Source organism: Poromitra crassiceps (genome assembly GCF_964638095.1).
Source record: "Poromitra crassiceps genome assembly, chromosome: 28".
NCBI classification, from domain to species: domain Eukaryota; kingdom Metazoa; phylum Chordata; class Actinopteri; order Beryciformes; family Melamphaidae; genus Poromitra; species Poromitra crassiceps.
In genome coordinates, this window is record NC_139651.1 from 16,208,015 (window position 1) to 16,229,042 (window position 21,028).

At 42.5% G+C, this 21,028-nt stretch overlaps 1 protein-coding gene across 1 annotated transcript; it reads left to right on the plus strand.

Moving 5' to 3' along the window:
* Positions 1 to 10: 10 nt before the first annotated feature.
* Positions 11 to 12,517, plus strand: ap3s2 (adaptor related protein complex 3 subunit sigma 2). The gene is made up of 6 exons (XM_083662140.1): positions 11 to 135; positions 1,537 to 1,628; positions 3,225 to 3,336; positions 3,731 to 3,802; positions 7,354 to 7,461; positions 10,296 to 12,517. The coding sequence occupies exons 1-6, from the start codon at positions 67 to 69 to the stop codon at positions 10,419 to 10,421; spliced, it is 579 nt and encodes a 192-aa protein (XP_083518266.1). The 5' UTR covers positions 11 to 66; the 3' UTR covers positions 10,422 to 12,517.
* The last annotated feature ends 8,511 nt before the right edge of the window (positions 12,518 to 21,028 follow it).

Genomic DNA, 21,028 nt, shown 5'->3' on the forward strand with positions numbered 1-21,028 from the left:
AAGTCGCCCTCCCAGTGAAATTAGAGCGTGTTTAATATTGTCATTTGAAAACAACAGAGTATAAACATGATTAAAGCCATCTTGATATTCAACAACCACGGGAAACCGCGGCTGATCAGGTTCTATCAATATTTTGTGAGTATTTTGAGAGATGCTGTTGGCTAACGCTATGCACTCCCATAATAGGTTAACGTTAGCTAACGTTAGCAGTCAATCCGCAAGCGTTAACGCTACCTACTTGCTCTTGTGTACGCTATTAGTGCTACCACCACCATCATCATCACCATAATCGAAATCATATCATTGCTTAGCTTAGCATCATCTTCGTCGTTCTGTATTTATTGTCTTGACTGGCTGAAGAGAGAAGAGATAGCTAAACAGTTTCGTCAAAGTCATAGATGCTAACGTCCTAGCTGATGCTAGTTTCAATGGTGTTACTGGACCAAACCCACTTTATCCACGTTATTTGCAGAATATCCCCTTTTCAGGCTTAATTGAATCTTCATGACACATTTTCATATTGTAAAACACTGAGCCGAATGGTGTAAATCACAGTAAGCAGTATCAAACTGATGTATGCGTGCCTTTGCAAAAATAAGCTATTAAATTATGCTTTTCTGAAAAGATAATGACAGCAGTTGTGTTGTGTTAGCGTTATCGTCTCGCTTGCCAGACTGATCATCTTTTTGTGTACAACCCTGCTAGTAATCCGAGATAACAGATCAATGAACCAAGGTTAAAAGACAGGCTTGCCCCGAACCAAGCTGCTGTTACTTCAAAGTCAGTCAATTGCAGGGTCAGGGTGCCTCACAATGAAAGCAATCAGAAACCAGAGTTGAAGTTAAAAGGTTGTGATAGGGGTGTCACAATGTGTCATTTATGTGAGACACAGAAATGTGTGTCACAACATTAAATCTTCATATCATCACAATATATGATTCCACTGACAGATGATATAATATTGAATTATCGTCCAGCTCTAGGTTGTTAGCTTGAGCTCCAATATTCTGTAGTGGGCACACTATGCTTTGTGGCATGAAATAAGTTATTTGTTGGTAGATTCATCTTTCTTCATGTCCTTATGTCCAAATTTGATTGAATGTAGAATAAAACAAATGCATAGCCTACAGTAGGTAGGTACTATTTTGGCTATCAGGACTTCAATCAGAATGTGATTTATTATTAGAGACTGTTATTATGTGTCTACTGTCTGTGTGTGTGAGGAAGTTAACAGTTGGGCAGGCAAAACCAATGATCACAGTGTACCATCTCTTGCTACTTACTCTACTCGTAAATGAAAGTGTGTTTTATCCCAATGTGAGATATCCTCCATTTAACAAAGAAAGGGACACTTAAAAACTATACAAATTATAATTGAATATCATTGACGTTGTTAGTTATCTGGTGTCCTTTACTGTCAAAACAGTCAACTTAAGTGCACTCAATAGAGCAAAGATCTCCGCCAGGCACTGCTACGCCTAACCATGGTCAAACCAGTTACTAGTGCTTAGTGTCATATGTGTTCCTTCCGGCCAGGCGGAGGATCTGCAGCAGCAGATAATCCGGGAGACTTTCCATCTGGTGTCCAAGAGGGACGACAACGTCTGCAACTTCTTGGAGGGCGGGAGGCAAGTATTGTAGCGACTGCTGTGGTTCTGGATGCTAGTCACATTTTCTCATTTGATTAAGCTAGGCCTATTTGCATATTTATAACCAAAAAGGTCTACGTTCCAACCAAAGCTGTGTGTCAGTGACCAGCTGTACCAATGTCTGTTGACAAACTGCCGCTGCATGACTGGATTTGTTTATGGATTTTGAGACTAGTTTATGGCAGTGATTGTAAACACTGGAGTAAACCACAGCTGTAATTTTAGTCGTGCTGTGTTATTAAAGTTGGAAAAGGCTTTCATTTCCATATCCAAGGTCTTCTGTGTGAATCTACCGGTGATCATTTACGGTCATTTCCATTAGGCTTGTGCGATGTCGCCCAAATAGCCATCGTGCTTCGTGATGGTTCCACAGTGAAACATCGTGATGGACGATGGCATCGTCGTTGACGGGGGGGGGGGGGGGGGGGGGTTAATTAATGATTTATGAAGTCGTTGCGGTCCCGCTTGGCTGCACCGGCGCCGCTGCAGTGGCTGCACGTTCACAACAACAGGACAGCTGAGCTCTACGTCGCGTCAGAGAGCCAGGCGACTCAAACTGTAGGCTATCACTACCAGTAATATTGAAAGGCGCAAAACAAATGACATTAATGTTACAGATCCTGACAAACAACGTGTGTGTGTGTGTTGAATTTAACTAGCTGGCAGAAAACGGGCAGAATTACTGGCGGCTAGCGTTAGGTTCGTGTGGGCTCAGTTTTGAACCGGGAGAGATAGAAACACCGCAGCAGGCAGCCTATGTAACGGAGCGACTTCATGGAAACAGACGGGTTGAATTCACAGTTGAAGGCTTATAACATTACTCACCTTGGGTTGAAAACAGGAAAGAATGTGAAGTTTCTTCTTTGTCTCAACATTTTCACCACAACACAACCGTCTCCTGCTTATCATCCTCTCTGCTCTACCGCTTCTCTGAACTGGGGATAGGGTACGTTTGTTTAATGCCGCCCGCGTGTGAGTGGACTTGGCCTTCTTTATTATTAAATCTGCAAAAAATGTATTTGAACAGATAAATAATCAGGATGATCCGATGTAGAAGGCTCAGAGGTCGATGGGGGTCGGCACATGGACGATGGTCGATGCCATCGTCCATTGTGCCAACCCAAATTTCCATATCCAAGCTCTTCTGTGTGAATCTACCTGTGATCATTTATGTAGGCCCAACAACTAGTTTCAGAGCATGCATTTATTCTTGCTGTCCCAATACGACTAAACATCGCATAAAGTTAGTGAAATCTGAATGCTTTTGTTTGGGTTTTTTTTGCTTCTAAAGTTAGTTAGATCTGAATCTTTTTTGTTTTTTGTTTTGCATGCAGACTAAACACAGCCTAAAGTTAGTTCGATCTGAATGGGTTTTTTTTTTGCTTGCAGACTAAACACAGCGTAAAGTTAGTTAGTTCTGAATGTTTTTTGTTTGTTTTTTTTTGCTTGCAGACTAAACAGCCTAAAGTTAGTTAGATCTGAATGTTTTTTCTTAGTTCTTTGCATGCAGTCTCATTGGCGTAAATTCTTGAGTTAGATCTGAATGGTTTTTGTTTTGTTGTGTTTTGCTTGCAGTCTCATTGGCGGCTCCGACTACAAGCTGATCTACCGGCATTATGCCACCCTCTACTTTGTCTTCTGTGTGGACTCGTCTGAGAGTGAGCTGGGCATTCTGGACCTGATCCAGGTCAGCTGCTACTTATTACTCTGTGTATATATTTTTTTTATTAATACTTGTTTTCTGAGGTGGAATCAGGTCTCCTGCTCTGATGGTCCAGCCTTGTAAAGTAAATAAATAAATTACCTCTCTGGCTCTCTCCCCTTTCTTAGTTCTTGAGTCTTATTCTACTGCTGACCACACTGGAAGTTTCTCTGTAAAAGACAATCACATAAATCACGCTACATGATTGATATAGACAATCAGTTTAGCAGATTTAGCCTTTTTAATGCACATCTGGTTAAACTGGGCGTGGCTGATCTGTTATCTGCACGTTTGATAAATGTCACTTCAAGGATCACTCTTCCAATATGTGGTGGTTTTGATGAGAACTGAGACGTTTGACCTTGCCTCTTCCTCGTAGGTGTTTGTGGAGACGCTGGACAAATGCTTTGAAAACGTCTGTGAGCTGGACCTCATCTTCCACATGGACAAGGTGAGATGAAGGCCGCATCTGTTTCTGTCTGTTCCATAAGATGCTGAAGTGGCTCCTACAGATGATGCCAAGTTTTGCTTCGTCTTGGATCGATGGTCATGTTTTAAGTGTTTTTGCAGTGCATTACTGCTGCAAGTATGACATATTAATAATTTACAATGTTGAGTTCAGTAGCGACGGGAGAGGTTTGATTTAGCCCTTGTTTTAGCAGGAGATCATTAGCTGTTGCATTAGACTGGACTGCTGGCCGACATGTCTTCCGGCTCAATCTCAGAGCTTGGCTTCCCGAGATCTGTCTGTCTGAAACCAGACAACCTACCTCGCTGATGAGGGTGTGGCTCTATAGTCAGCATGGAGGAAGGGTTAGGGCTACATTATTATATGGCCCAAATGGTAATACATATTATTTTGCTTATTGTACTCCACTTTTGGCGTCTTATATCAATGTCTTAAATACATGTATTTGTTTTTTCAATATTTTATTTTAAGTCTTTCAGAACAATACACGAACAAGGTAAACGAACAGGCTCAGACACAGGAAAAGAAAAGAAAAACATACTGTACATACAACACCGGCATCTAGCCCCGTGCGGAACTGTTTCCGGGTATATGCCATCTTCATCTTCCCTCCACAGTCCCTTATGCGCCGGTAGACGTCCCCGCCGCTGAAACTCCCAAGCAGTCTAAGGGTGCGTTCGGAAATAGCACCCAGAGCGCACACTGGACCGTTCGGAAATTGGGAGCGCCGTTGTAATGTACCGTACCTTCACGCTCTCATTTCAGTGTAGAGCGTCAGTGTGTCACAGAAACAGAAACACCACAGTGCTGTCTTTAATGCACGCTAACAAGCAAAACTGCTGTCTGTCTGACCACAGAATGTAAAAAGAGATGCAAGATAGCCAAGCAAATGTGATTGGATGAACAACCAATTAAGCAATCAATTGTCTAATGGGAAATGTGGCTATTTTAGCTTGCATTGTGGAAGCTAAAATCCGAATATACAGTTACACATGATTGATAGTGCAGGCCAACAGGTTTCCACGAGTAAGGAAGTGTTAAATTGAAGCAGCTTACTTGTCTCTTGCTATTCCCGGAGCTCGGTGAGGTGTGTTGCTGGATGCTGATCAGACACATCCACGCGGCCATCTTGATTGAATTTTCCCAGCAGGAAATGCCGTCATGTGGTGCTGCTGAGGGGTTTGGGCTGAGGACTCGTTTGAAGTCGGCGCTGTGATCTGCCAAACCGGAATGTCCCTGGAGATGAATCCTGGGAATCTCCGGCCCCGAGAGACGGCTTTACTTTCTAACAGAGAGAACTGTCCTGGGCAGCACTGTAGATGGGCCAAACTGTAATTCATACACATTTGAAATAATCAACAGTTTATTTAATTTTTTTTATTTTCAACAGATCATTCTAGTATGTCATGAACACACTGGATGAAGTAATTATTGAGCTTGGTTTATATTTGCTGTTGTATTCACAAGCCATCCAGTAAAATAGCAACTATTTTCTGTCTTAAAAATTTGATTTCACTGTCTTAAGTTACTGAGATGGTTTTCTTTTCGGCAGGCTGCTTCACCAGTTTCTATGCGTTTAGTGGCTCTCGAACCTTTTTGGCTTAACTGATTTCTGAATCCAAGTACGCCCTTTACCCCACTACAACATTTTGCTTAGAAAACGGCAAGAGAAAACTATCACATATGATCCAATGAATGAATGATAACCCACCTTTTGAACAATAAGACATGGAGTGAAAGAGTGCAGTTAGTGCCTCCTGAGCGGATTTATTTTAATGTTTCATTTTCATGATTTATTCTTAAATTCTTCCATTTTCTCCTTTCCCTCAAGTGCTCCCTGTAGTACCTCCATGTACCCTTAGGGGGACGCTTACCCCAGGTTGGGAACCACTGGTTTATAGCATCTTTGTCCTCATCTAAACTCTGGAAACTGCTACCGATGTAGCCATATTTTTATTGTAATGTGTAACACTGTACTTGGATAGTCCGCCTATGGAGAGTCTACAACATTTCAATAGCTTAATTATAATTGACATTCAACAATTGAACTGTTTCCCTTTGTCTGTAGATGACATCTACAGACAAACATCTACTAGTTTGTCTGTGGATGTTTAACAGATTCTATTTGCTTTGCAGGATTCCACACCGGATTCCTGGAACTACTAAAGCCCCCTTTAGATTGGCCAGAAACGCCACTAATATCCACAAAATCCCAGCTTTTTATTCAGTGTAAAATTGACCAAGCCATTTAGTTTAGCTGATAGAGTGACCCTATAGGGCTGTCCCGAATACCATATTTAGAACGTGGACGCTTTGGGGAGGGGAAAAAAGAAAATCTCTGGTAATCTCTGGTTGTGCGCTCTCGGCAACATGTAGGCTACTCACATTGGGTTGAAAATAGGACTGTCTGTGGCTAAACCTTCTTCCAGGCTTATAAACTTGTGACAAACAGCTCCTCCTCTGTCATGAATGATTTTCATCCGACTGCTCTCAGTCCGATGTAGCCGTCAAAGTAGCGTTAGACACGCAGTGCGGATATTATTTATTTGCCACAAAATGTACATTTATTCAGGTGGGCTCAACAACGCCGACGTCTCCCTGCTCTCTGAGCTCACCAAGCAGAGCTACGTGTATCTGTCACCGCTGCTACTTCATAACGTTATAAACCAACGAGTGGAATTGAATTCACTTGAACACTTGTGCCATCACACTGGGTTGAAATTACTTAGGAAAGAAGTGTTATGTTAGTTTCATGTTTACAACACAAGCTCCTTCGGGTCCGCAGCTCACTGTCTGTGGCTGCTGCCTCCTGCTGCTGCTGGCTGGGGCGTTTCAAAGCAAGGTGCGTTTGTTTAGGCACACGGCGCGTGCTGGTGGTCGGGTGGAGTAAAGTTAGCTGTTAAAAACAGTATTGGCCCGCAGGACTCCACCCAGCCAGAGAACTAGAGACTCATGAATACACCTCATGTTAGCCGGCTGTGCATATGGAGAGAGAGAGAGGAGAGGAGGGGCGGAAAAACTATGCATTGATTGCTCATTTCAGTGTTGATTACCATGGCAACGATTGAAGCTTTGAAGCATAGATTTTTTGGGGGGCCAGCCCAAACAGTAATGTGTTACTTTGTGACACGTTACCCCCAACACTGATTTTGAGTAATGCTTTACAGCCACAGTTTCACTCCATATGTAATCGTAACATCACAATGAGTATTTAAGTTAAGTTAGTTAAGTTATCCTTTATTTATCCCCATGGGGAAATTCATCCTCTGCATTTGACCCATCCTCTACTAGGAACCTTCCTAGAACTAGGAGCAGTGGGCAGCCACAGTGCAGCGCCCGGGGACCAACTCCAGCTCTTTTGCCAGTGCCTTGGTCAGGGGGCACTGACAGGAGTATTAACCCTAACATACATGTCTTTCTTTTTTTATTTAGCCGCCCGCTCATCAAAATGAACACCGTTGACACGATGCGACATGTACGGCGGTGTAGACGTTTTGCTGTAGTCTGACTGTGTTTCTCGCTGGGTTCTGCAGGTGCATTACATCCTGCAGGAGGTGGTGATGGGAGGCATGGTGCTGGAGACCAACATGAACGAGATCGTAGCCCAGGTGGAGCTGCAGAACCGCATGGAGAAGTCAGAGGTCAGAACCCTGCCGGCTACATGAATGCATTCTCATCTATCACCACTAGTGTTGTTGTCGAGTCACTACCTGACTGTGTATTATATATCGAGTCTCGAGTCCGCAGTGTTCGAGTCCGACTCACCAAAGAATAGTCCAAGTTAGGGCATTCACAGACTAACACTGTGCTTAGTAGTCGACTAGTCGTTTTTTTTTTTTTTTTAATCTTTAAGAAAGAACATGAGGTATTTACACGACATACATGGACTATCATATCCCATATCCCCCACAAAGAACATCAAAACACAACAAAACAAAACAAGAAAACTGCATAAGATACACAATAATCCAAGAACAAACAAGACTATTGGACAAACAACCAAACAAAAACAATGCATTCAAAGTAAATACATAGATCTTGCCCTGTTGGCAGCTTGGAAATGCATAGCTTTAAATTGGAAAGCATCCAATCCCCCAGCTGTAGTTCACTGGTGGAATGAACTCTCAAGCTACCATACGTTTGATAACATTTACTACAAGAGCAAAGGCAGATTCTTAGACATCCCCAAAATATGGCAACCACATACAGAGTTTGACTTTAAGAACTTTTTACCCCATAGGCTTATCAGGATAGGAGCTGAATGCATTGTTTTTGTTTGGTTGTTTGTCCGATAGTCTTGTTTGTTCTTGGATTATTGTGTATCTTATGCAGTTTTCTTGTTTTGTTTTGTTGTGTTTTGATGTTCTTTGTGGGGGATATGGGATATGAGATAATATGATAGTCCATGTATGTCGTGTAAATACCTCATGTTCTTTCTTAAAGATTAAAAAAAAAAAAAACGACTACCGTAGTCGACTACCTTTATGGACGACTAGTCGACTAGTCAAATTCACTAGTCGTGAATGCCCTAGTCCAAGTTGAGTCAAGTCCCCATTACCTGAGTCAGAGTCAGCAAGGTTGATTCTGCAGGCTTGGAATGTTGTCATTTTAGGGGCAAGGCCATTTGGCCTTTGGTGTTACAATTCTGTTAGTGCCACATGCCAGGGCACAAAGGCCCTTGAGTGAAAGAAGAGGATTTGGAGCCTAGCACAAATAAATAATGACTTTCCGATAAGAAAACAAAAACAAAACACGAATGACGTGAAAAACATAAATTCACTTTTTATGCCTCTGCCGGTGACAGCTGTGGCCGGAGGCATTATGTTTCCCGGGTTGTGCGGGCGGACGTACATACTCCATGCTCGTTAACGCGATAGCTCAGCAACACCTTGGGCGAAACTTCTTCAAATTTGGCACAAAAATCCATTTGGACTTAAAGGGACACTCCACCGATTTTCAATGCTGATTTATTTTGCACAGAATCTCACACATATCCGAAAAGTGTAAACCGCTTTGCAGACAATCATTTAGTTTGACTGTTGTTGAGAGTTGCTTTGAGTAAAGTTGTGGACCAGTGATGTCATTCATGCACAAATTCAATCACTGGTCCACAACTTCACTCAAATCAATTCTCAATAACTGTCAAACTAAATTATTGTCTGCAAAAGGGTTTACACTTTTCGGATATGTGTGAGATTATGTTGCAAAATAAATCAACATTGAAAATTGGTGGAGTGTTCCTTTAAGGATGAACTGATTAGATTTTGGTGGCCAAAGTTCAAGGTCACTGTGACCTCGCATCAGTCTGTTTCATCCTCGTGAACGTGATATCTCAGGCCGCATTTACACTACAGGTATTGATGCCCAGATCTGACTTTTTGCCTATATCACATTTTTTACCCTCTGCTTCCATCTACTTTTAAAAATGACCCATATCTGATATGTGTGTGTTTATACTTGCTTCACTTGAAACAACCGGCATGCGTACACGAGGAATAAACCCATGATTGAGTAGCACACGCCAGACCGTGCAGCACAAGTCCCTACAGGGATATTACGAAATATAGAGATATTATAAAGCAGTGATACTCAACTGGCGGCCTGCGATGGAAAAAAAAAAAAAAAAAAAAATCTTTTTACAGTGCACCTGAACGCAACATGCAAGATACCCACTGAATAAGTGTCCAAATGTTCATGTCATTCTGGCCAATACTCCACTTCTGTTATAGCATTTCAGTCTGGAATATGGAATATCTTTCAATAATCTATGATTTAGCTGCTAAATTGTCAAATACCGCAGTCTGCTCGCTACCCAGGCACTTATGTATGTACTTAACCTAACTAACTAGCCGGTGTGCACAGACTAAACTCTGGCTGACACCCCAAAAACCTACAATCCGCTACAGAAAAATGTATATTGATTGTTTATTAACTGGCCCCTGGCCTTCTATCATTTCACGAAAGTGGCCCCCGGGCAAAGCAAGTTGAGTATCCCTGTTATAGAGGAAACCACAGGAGAGGACAACAAAAATGCTTCCTAAGTTCACTCTCGAGCACCACTGACTCACCAAGTCCAGAAATATTAAACGGATATTTAATCCTGTGTTATGCAACAGGTAGTGAAGTACAACAACAACTTAGTTTTGTAGAAAGCCAGCCAGGCACTTTGCAAGAGAGCGCGCGCTGCCTGTATCACTGATACAAATCAAGCCCAAGAGGAAAAAGACGAGATCAACAAAAAGAAAACAACGAAATGGGCAGTTAACAGCAACACACTGAGAAGACGTCCTTGTACAAAAAAAACATACCTGGAATCCAACACAGAAAGCTTCAGATGGTTTTCAGTCTACTCCGAGCGCGGCAACAGGTAATGAAAAGTGTGTGATGTTGTGATGATATTGTTCTCACCTGTGTTATGCAACAGGTAATGACAGGTGTGTGATGATATTCTCTTGTTCTTCTTCTGTTCGCACAGGGAGGGCTGTCGGCAGCACCTGCCCGCGCCGTCTCTGCCGTGAAGAACATGAACCTCCCGGAGATGCCCCGCAACATCAACATCGGAGACATCAACATCAAAGTGCCCAGCCTCTCCCCGTTCTGAGCGCGCACCCAGGGGGCAGGGCGCCTCTCCCCGTTCTGAGCGCACACACACACACAGGGCAGGGGCGCCTCTCCACGTTTCTGAGGGGCGCCTGAACTCTGCGGGGGCCCATGTACTATACTCACTGAAGGCTTTGTTAGCCATCTCTGCTGTTCACACGGAGCACACCGATGTTTTGATAGATATCGACCTACGATTGAACCACCGCAGCGTATTCTCGCCGCCTCCCCCCCCCCCCCCCCCCCCCCCAACTCCAATGTTTTAACATGTACAGGAGATGAGCTGTGGATTATTTTGAGTTCTACTGTATTCAAGTTACAGATGACTCCAGTTTTGGGATTTGCACAACATTGTAAAGTTCGATGCTGCGAAGCATAAAGAGTAATATTGACATCTGTGTATATATTCTGCTATTGCTTTTCTATTTCTCCATGTAGAGTCGTTATGTTTTCTTCCTTCTAAATGAGCAGTGAAGTGTGTTGGCTCGTTGTACGTTTTTCCTGCATAACCTTTCCAAATGTCCCTCATCACTGGCTTTTTCCAAACCTCCCTTTGAAAAAGCCTCCCGTTGTGTCTGGAGTGAGCGTATGGAGTCTGCAAACCTCACTGTGTAACATGATCCTCCTGGGCTTCTGTATCCCACTATTGTGTGCTCAGATCTCGTACCTCTCCTCGTAAGACTCTTCCTGCATTTGTGTTGGACTGATTTCTTCAACCCATGTGTTATATTACATGTGTGTTTCTAACTCCTTTGTGACTTGTGAATAATGTTATTGTTACTACTGGGTGCAAAAATGCGTGTGCTGAGCACAGCAAAATGTACATTCTCTTTAGGTCCAGCCAAGTTTCAGTGTGTTGTGAAAGGCCCTTGCCAACATCTACCCTTAACCCATTGATAGCTGATGCAGCATTTGCGTGTATATCCCTCATTTGTGTGCGTATCCCTTTAAGACCGCGAACCGCGTTAACTCATTGAGTGCCAGCCACTTTTGGAGAACGGACGCTCCCAGTGCCAGAGTTTCAGAGCGTTTTTCAGTGATTTCTCGAGGCCCACAGAATATTGTGTGATATTACTATGTAAACACCGAACACGCACAAAGAACGATGAGACTCTCTTAAATCATCTGCAAAAAAAGTTTATTGATCCCATTTTCCGTTCTTTAGTTATCAGCCAGAGAAGATAGGTTGTTTTGAGCAAAAAGACACATTTCAAATTAGAAGCTGAGTTATTCCGCCTTTTGTGAAATGCAGCATTTCAAGCACATTCACTGAGTCTGAAGCTAATATTTTCTGATGTAGTGACGTGGTGTAGTTGTGTGGTGCACTGCGTGCCCCACCCCCCTCTCCCCCCCTCAGCTGCAAACTCCTCCCCACACTAACACACAGCCTAACACGCACCCAGTCTATTTTCGGAGCGCTCCGTTTTTGTGCGGCGGTTCCCAGCGCGACACGGAAATGCCAAACCGGACTGCAGGGAAAGGTTTGGCCCTTCGGCGTCGGGTGCTGCCTTTCTGGCGGCTAATCGTGTGGAGAAACTATACAGCAGAGACAGAGGGGCTGAGTTGTGGGAGCGGATTGACTGCTGTTCGCAGCCAACGTCAGATTGCAGCCAGAGCAATCTATATGGCTCTGGCTGCAGCATGAGCGGTTTCTCTTTCATCACGGGGCTTTTTCCTGCTGTTTTCCGGGGGTCATCCCGGAACTTTCTCTAATCTGGAGAGCACTGTTGCCACCTAATGGGTTGGTAAAATAGGTTATACACATTCAACATGCCCCAAAATCTTACAGGAGATGGATCTGGCTTTGATCCACGTCCCACCGTCAAAAAACGCAATTGACGAACATACTCGTCCTTGGCACTCTACGTTACTAAACCAATTGACGAACATACTCGTCCTTGGCACTCAATGAGTTAAAGGGATACACACACAAATGCTGCATCAGGTATCAATGTTTTAAGAGAAGCAGTAGGCTAACTTTTACCTTTTTTGGATCTAAATGATCTCAATGTTTATATGAAGTGTGTTTGTGTCTTATCAGCTTTGTAGCTAGCGGTCAGATATGAGAGGTAGCGTGATCAATCCGTGTCAGACATTCCTCGCCAATGTAAATTAAATAAATGGAAGAGACCAGAGCGAGTGAGATTGACTTGTGTTTTTAATCCTGCACCGGCTCTTTCACAACCTGGAATATGTCAAAGTCACGTTGTTTCTGCGTCTGAGTCACCACAGCTGCGGTCGGGCCAGGATCAGATCATGTGCACCTCTACCAAAGCCATCTGTGGTACATTTTGTACCGCTAAGCATCTTCTTCTGAGCCGGGTTCCTCCTGTTTAGTCCCATGCGAAAGCCACAATGAGTTCATGAATGTTGTTGATACAGGCGCATTCTTTCAACCCAGCCCCCACTAATTCAGGGAAGGTTTTTGTGGAACTGGAGGGATCCCCCCCCCCACCTCCCTCCGAACATCGCCCCTCTAGGAAAACCCGTGGTAGCTCACACCACCCTCCTCCGCCCTCACACCACCTCCCACCTCCTCCGCCCTCACAGATGGAGAAGGAGTGTTTCCCATCAGCCGGGGATCACTCCAGCTCAACCTCCACGGCTCGCACAGTGCCTGTCCGTGGACCTCCAGCTGCAGAGGGTTTTGGTATGTAGTGTTTTTTTCTACCTTCATCTGACGTTTGACAAGTTTGTGTTTACCCACTACACAGCGTCAAAAGTGGCTCAATTGCCAAGTTGCATGCTTTGTATGTTTCAGCGTGATATCAGATACTGGAGTAGTAGCCTGTGTGTGTAACAGTGTTATCTGGTAATCATCTGGTGAGTTATTTCCTTGCTGCCTTGACACAACTGGAGGTTTCTCAGAAATAGAGAAGTGGCTGTGCGCTTCTGCAGCCTTGTGATTGTGAAGATGGTTTATTTTTGCTGCACTGTTTTTTGCGACAACACCAGGTGTTAAAACTGGAGAGCAACGTACCATGCGAAGCCTTGGCTTTCTCAGACTCCAGGGTAATGGAACTGTTGAGTGAATGGTCAGACAGAGACAGATTTATTGCTGACTGTAGCATGAATGGTACTTAGGATACGTCGTCCACACAGTGAGTTATAGACAGATTTATCGCTGGTCTGTAGCATGAATGGTACTTAGACAGAATACCTCCACACAGTGAGTTATAGACAGATTTATTGCTCGTCTGTAGCATGAATGGTACTTAGACAGAATACCTCCACACAGTGAGTTATAGACAGATTTATTGCTCGTCTGTAGCATGAATGGTACTTAGACAGAATACCTCCACACAGTGAGTTATAGACAGATTTATTGCTCGTCTGTAGCATGAATGGTACTTAGACAGAATACCTCCACACAGTGAGTTATAGACAGATTTATCGCTGGTCTGTAGCATGAATGGTACTTAGACAGAATACCTCCACACAGTGAGTTATAGACAGGTTTATTGCTGGTCTGTAGCATGAATGGTACTTAGTAGGGGTGTCACGATACACTCAGTTCACGATACGATACGTATCACGATACTGGGTTCACGATAACGATACGATACGATACGATTTTAACAATATTTTTTTAAACTTGAATAATGACAATATATGACTGGAAAAGTAGTATTTTATTTGAAATGCACAAATACAAAACATGCTGTTGTGGGAAATTGTTATTACAATAACAACTAGAAAAAACATGAGATTGGAGATAAGGCTTATCTTGAAATAGAATGAGTTACACCGTCACTTAGATTTACTTTGAACTAAAAGGTTTCTCAGCAGTATAAATTCTCATTATGCATCTTCAGTTTTTCTTCAAACTCAAACAACAAGACTTTTCTTAATCTATTTTTTATGCATCTTCAGTTTTTCCTGTCAAGTAAACAGTTTTGCCAGAAACTCAATTGAATGGTTTCTCTCCTGTATAACTTCTCATGTGTCTCTTCAGAGACTTGTTCAACTGAACTACTTTCCACACATTGAACTTCAACAAACAAAGACGTTTCTTAGTCTATTTTTTGAAAAAAAAAAATTTTTTTTTTTTTTTTTTTTTTTTTTTTTTTTGCGATATGAGATTTCATCTCAACGATACATATCGTGACGTTTTACTATCGCGAAATTTCGTGGGACGATATATTGTGACACCCCTAGTACTTAGACAGAATATGTCCACACAGTGAGTTATAGACAGGTTTATTGCTGGTCTGTAGCATGAATGCTGCTTAGACAGAATATGTGCACACAGTCAGTTATAGACAGATTTATTGCTGGTCTGTAGCATGAATGGTACTTAGACAGAATACCTCCACACAGTGAGTTATAGACAGATTTATCGCTGGTCTGTAGCATGAATGGTACTTAGACAGAATACATCGTCCACACAGTGAGTTATAGTTTTGTATGAATGGAAACAGTGACAGCATAACAAAGTCTGGGATAGGTTGGCATAAATCAGTGCCAAGTTAGTCACAGATCCTGTTCACGACTGTTCCCCTTCTCTGCCTTCCTGGTAAGGCTGCATTACTAACCACAAACTATGAAATATAATATATAAATGAATCCTTAGTTCACATGAACACTATTAGTAAATCAATACTAGACACATGAACACAATTAGTAAATGAACACTAGACACATTACTGTTAATTACCCCTTAATTAATGTACCCTTATTGTAAAATATTACCGCCTTCCTCTTTTACTTTCCATTCCATGTCATCCAATTAAAAGCCTATAAAATGATCTCACCACACCTTGAAATGCTGTGCATATTGTAAATGGAGTGCTTGTCAAATGCTTCCCGCTTCATTGAGTAAGGAAGTAATTCGTCCTGTCCGTCAGTCCCACTCTGAGTGCCAAAGAGCCGTTGGCTCCATGTAATGTTTATCACTCATCTGTCACTGTGGGAAGCCGACACCCAGCGCGGAATCTGCTGCTCCTGCAGCCGGGCCAGCAGGAACACACCGGCCAGAGTTTGTGTGAATAGTTGAGCTGGTAATGGTTACCACATGGCAGTGATAGTGAAGGGCCACAGGTTCATGGGCAAGTTGAGGTTGTGAGTGACGAGGTTGTTTCCTCACGTGTTTAAGATAAGATTAACCTAGTGTCCTCTAGAGAGAGAGAGAGTGGCGTCAACGGAGGACCAAAATGCGAGACTCATTAGCCAATGAACAGCCAGGAATGGGTCTCGAGCTACTTTTGCATGCTAAAATAAAGTTGTCCGTCCGTACGTCCCATGTTCATGGTCAAAGGTCAAGGTCAAGTTCAAGGTCACTGTGACCTCACGATTCCCAAGTTCGTTAATGCGATATCTCAGGAATGCCTTGACGGAATTGCATCAATTTTGCCTCAAATGTCGACTTGGACGCAAGGATGAACTGATTAGATTTTGCTGGTCAAAGGTCAAAGTTCAAGGTCACTGTGACCTCGCAAACGCCATTTTCAAGCTCGTTAACGCGATATCTCAGGAATGCCTTGACGGAATTTAATCTAATTTGCCTCAAACGTCCACTTGGACTCAAGGATGAACTGATTAGATTTCGGCGGTCAAAGTTCAAGGTCACTGTGACATCATGACTGCTCCGTTCATGCTCGTTAACGCGATATCTCAGGAACGCCTTGACGGATTTTCTTCAAATTTGGCTTAAAAACATCAAAGTCTCGACAGACATGGATGTGTACTGCTCACTTGTTGGCGGAGGCATATATCCGCGGTGCTGTCGTTCTAGTTTTGTTTATGTAATTGGTCACCATGGTCACATGGTTATAGAGCACAGACAAAACATACAATAATAACAAAGCAATAGCGCATGGCTAAAGTACAACGCATGTCAGGACATTCTTCGAAAAGGCACCTAGTTTACACATGACTTTTTCCCACATCAGATTGTAATAACAAAATTAGTTTAAACAGACAGGCAATTTAAATCCTACTTTGGCAAGTACCTTCCGCTATCATTCAATCTGCTTACATTCAAACAGATGATACTTGTCTCCCACGCGATTGTCATTAGAAAGGTTGGAGAGATCCCCAGGTTCTTTTCCAATTCAAATATATGACTTTTGGAGCCCAAGGAAAACATTCCTACTTACAGGATTACTCCCCTTTCTACTGGCACAGGGCCAGCGCTCATGCTTTCTGCTTTGCTCAGATCCCGTGTTAACGTGTTCTAGAGTGATAGTCAGGACATTAGACATTAGACCCAAATGACACTCTATTCTATTGTTTTCACACATTTACCATTTCAACAGTTTTATCATGTTTCAACTATGACATCATTAAACGTTGACCTTTTGTATACACTGCACTAGGGATGTCACGATACTAGAATTTCCACTTGGATACCGATACCCGGGAAAAGATCGATACTCGATAGCATTTTCGATACCATGGGAAGGGGGGATGATGACACATCAAGAGGCATAAAAATAAAGTTAGACAGACGGACGGACGGACAGACGCACACTTCTCCATAATCTAGACCTGATCAAACTTTGAATTTGGACAGCAGATTAGCCCTGCTCTAGCCACCAGAACACGTTTAGCTTGTTGAAGCAACAGATACCCACCAATGATAGGGAGGGAAAAATCAGTGATTTTTCATTAAAAGAAAGCACTCATAGTATCAAAACTGTTGCAAATGAGTACTGCATCCATTTACATTTTTTAGTATTGATACTTTCGATATTATCGATACCTGTTGCAAATGAGTATTGTACTGTATCTGATTCAAAGTTTCAGTATCGATACTTTTCGATACTATCGATACTTTTGACAACCCTACACTGCACCCAGAACAGAACCTTTGCTGTGGTCCGTTTTAAGATTTGGTGTTATTTTTGGGATCACAAGTTATAGTTTAGTCATCATACAATGACACATAATATGGACATGTGAGTGTTAATCCTTTGTGTTTTGTAGCCATTGGTGGTCAGTGATGACTCAAATTTAAGAAAAGGTTGCACTAAAACGTATTTTTTTTATGCTAACACAATCCATATTCTAACATCTAAACATTGGCCACCTAATACATAATAACCGAATATAATAGTTAGTATTTATTTTTAATTCACCATTATGAGCCATTGGGGAACATGTATTTTGATATATTTGTAATTTGTATAATTTGAAATACATGTAATGTTAATAGCTAATACTGTTAATTGAAATTCTAGTGATATTGAATAGTTAATTTGTACTATAGTCATATTTGTTGTTTACTGTACATTGACATCACCATGGTTATACTTAATTGGAGTGAGAAAGTCCATGGAGCAATACAATTTTTGACAGAAAGAAAATGATTGATGGATCTTGTTAGTCTGTAACTGTTTTGTGTTTTCCACTAAACGTTCTAATGGAGTTATAGGCCATGTTCTTCAGACTAGGAGGCCAAATCTGATTTGTGAACTTTAGTGACCTATTAATGACTTTATCCAGATTGGTTTTATGAGTCTGGACGCTCCAAGTCTGATTTGTGTCACTTGTCCCAAACCACATAATATGAGGTAGTTTCCAATCTGCGTTCGACTGATGTGACTTCAGTGCGGACGCGCAGATCCACCAAATCTGATTTGAACGTCACTCGCAACTCGTCATCAAATGTCAGCTATGTCAGCTAATATCTTAACATTTTCCAAATGCAGAAAATATCTGTTGAGAAATTCCCTGTAGATGCCTTCCTTCTTTTGGCAGAAGTGCAGACTGCTGACTGGGCCTGGTATGTTTCATATTAGAGAGCGATCGTTTGTGTGGGCTTAGGCTGTGGTGGATCCAATCAAGTCCATTATATCCAGATGTTCAGGCCTTACATACCCGATGAGAGATTGGGATTCATAACATAAGTTAGTAGATAAAGTTGTATCATATGTCAATTCTTTTAAACATTGTGCTGCAGGTCCTTGCTTCATAACAAAATATTTGAATAGTCTTACCGTGTCTTCCCAGCCAACATTTTGATGGCCCGTCATGGTTCGAAAACATAGGAGGCCTGCTAAGGGACTGTTGGTTATTTATCAGAGGGGGGGTATGGTGCGTGCGTGGGTGACTTTATTTTTTTTGTTTTTCCTTGACCCTCCCTGGAGCTACAAATATTTTTCGATGACCCTCCCTGAGTGACTGGAGGAAACTGCATGACCCTCCCTCCCTCCATCATAAATAACCCTATTTTTATTATATTAACACCAACAGTAGGTAGGGGGAAATAAAAAAAGCAAATGCTGATCTTTCCCAACCATTAGGCTATTTTTAATAGCGTCCCAATAGCCCTCTCCACTTCCCTTGTCGGGGAGTGAGAGAGAGAGACACACACCCAACAAAACAACATGTGATATTAATGACGCTCTCTTCTCCCAAATATGAATAGGACTACACAACAGTGCAGTGTTTTATCACATGGTGAAATTAGATTAGATTAGATTCTTTAATGACCACACAGCCAGCCTGGTGGAATTTGTTTTCAGTACAGTTCATACGTAAGCCATCGTCCAACATTGAACATCGTAATACATCAAACACAATAACAATACACAATACAGTCATAGCAGCTGAGATATGGAGGTTGTCTCGGGTTGAAACGCTCGCTTCCCACAAGTTCCTGGTCAATAATAACAGAAATCAGCCAAGATGGAGCTATTGTTCACTGCTACTGTGGTGGTTTATGTCAACTGAAAGGCCTCCAGACTGCAGTGTTTTAGAACGGTATTACCACGGCACACGGGCTTACTGAGGCGGCACAGTTACGGATAAGCCAGCTATCCGATAAAAAGGGAGGGAGTATTATGTCACTGGGGGAAAAAATCACTTTCAGGCTGTTTACTTTAAACTTTAAATAGGCTAGTAAATGTCATCCACAGTCCCTGGAGGGCCTATTCTGTTTTAATTGAATCTCTGTGTCAAACTTTATCTTCCAAAGATATGATGAACATTTATGTCCTTCCGTCATATGAGCCTGGACTACATAAAAAGGGTTGTACAGCAGAGATTAAAGATTATCGGGGCACTATATCCGTTGTAAATATTGCTGCCAGGCAGTTTCTCTGTTATCTATTAAAACAGAATTAGCTGCTGTTCCCCACTATTCTGTTAGCTTTAGATGTCCGGTGTGTTTGGAAAAATCCAAACACACCATTTAATTACTTTTGACAGATTTGACATTTCAAACGAAATGTAGCTCACGGACAAACATCTCAATAATTCATGAATGCAAATGTAGGACCAAAATTAAGGGCGCACGTGCTTCAACCAAAGAACAAAGGGTTCTACGTCGCCGTTAGACCTCAAAGTTCATGCACACCACTCATTAAGATAAGACCTCCTTATTGACGGGTGAGTCAGTTGGACTTCCTCACGCTTACCAATAGATCAACCTAGCTTATCAAGCAGAGGTGGAGATTTGAGATCAGTCAGTGACTACAGCCCCCGCTGTGAACATCCCACAGCATGCTGCAAAGCAATGTATATAAGCAAGTAAACAGAACCCAGACAATTCAAACGTCCAGAATCCATAATTTATGCCCCCTCAGCAGCAATGATGATACAATAAAAACAAATAATCGATTTCATTAATCTCTTCCATTTGTGCGCTCTATCATTACCACTCATCTGCAGACATTACTTGGGCCCCCGATTTTTTATCCCATTTTTATCCCCCATTAGTGCTAATCCAATTTATTTATCCTGGTTGCTACTCCACCCTCTGCCGATCTGGGGAGAGCCGAAACTGGCTCCATGCTTCCTCCGAGACATGGGCAGTTAGCCAGCCGCTTCTTTTCACCTGACAGAGGAAGCTTCACCGGTAGGACATAGCACGTGGGAGGTTCACGCTATTCCAACCGGTTCTCCTCCCTCTGAACAGGCGCCCTTAACGACCAGAGGATGAACCACATTAGCAACCATGATATTGCATGTTTTTGTGAAAACTCCACACAAAAAGGCCCTTTAGACGACCCCACCCGGGCGGTGGGCACTCGAGGACATGCGGACGGGCACGCACTCCTTCAGCGTTCACAGCGTCCCAGGTGGGAATCGAACCCAGGACCTTCGAGCTGTGAGGCGACAGCACTTACCACTGCACCCCCCCTTAAAAAAACAAAAAGCTTTTGCGGACAGTTTAGTTAGTAGATCAGAATTGGCACGTTGATGTGTGCAACGGCACCAGAAACACTTTGTAAGTACTGTATGCCCCTCAGTGCGATACCCAGAGAAGCACTTTTTGAATACGTTTTGCTAGTAATCTTAGCATTTTTAAACATGGTCTTATTCGTTTTATGGTCACTATACAAGCATTCCTAATGTGGTAATAATTTATTGATGTTAAACTGCTACACATGGCGCTTTTAACAATGAAAATTGACAATTTAACAATGACAATTTGGAACATGGCCTTTAGATTGTACTGTGCACGACCACTACTTGACATTTAATCTGCGAACTGGATAACTGAGGTATTTCGATTTCTCCATCTCTCTTTAGGTGTTATGGAAATGTGTTTTTTGCCATGTTAATAGCTCAGCTATTAACCGAGCAGGGAAGAGTCCTGCTCCCTTGAAAGAACACAGACTGAGATCCCTCAGATCGCTGCTCTGACCTCCTGTATCGGCC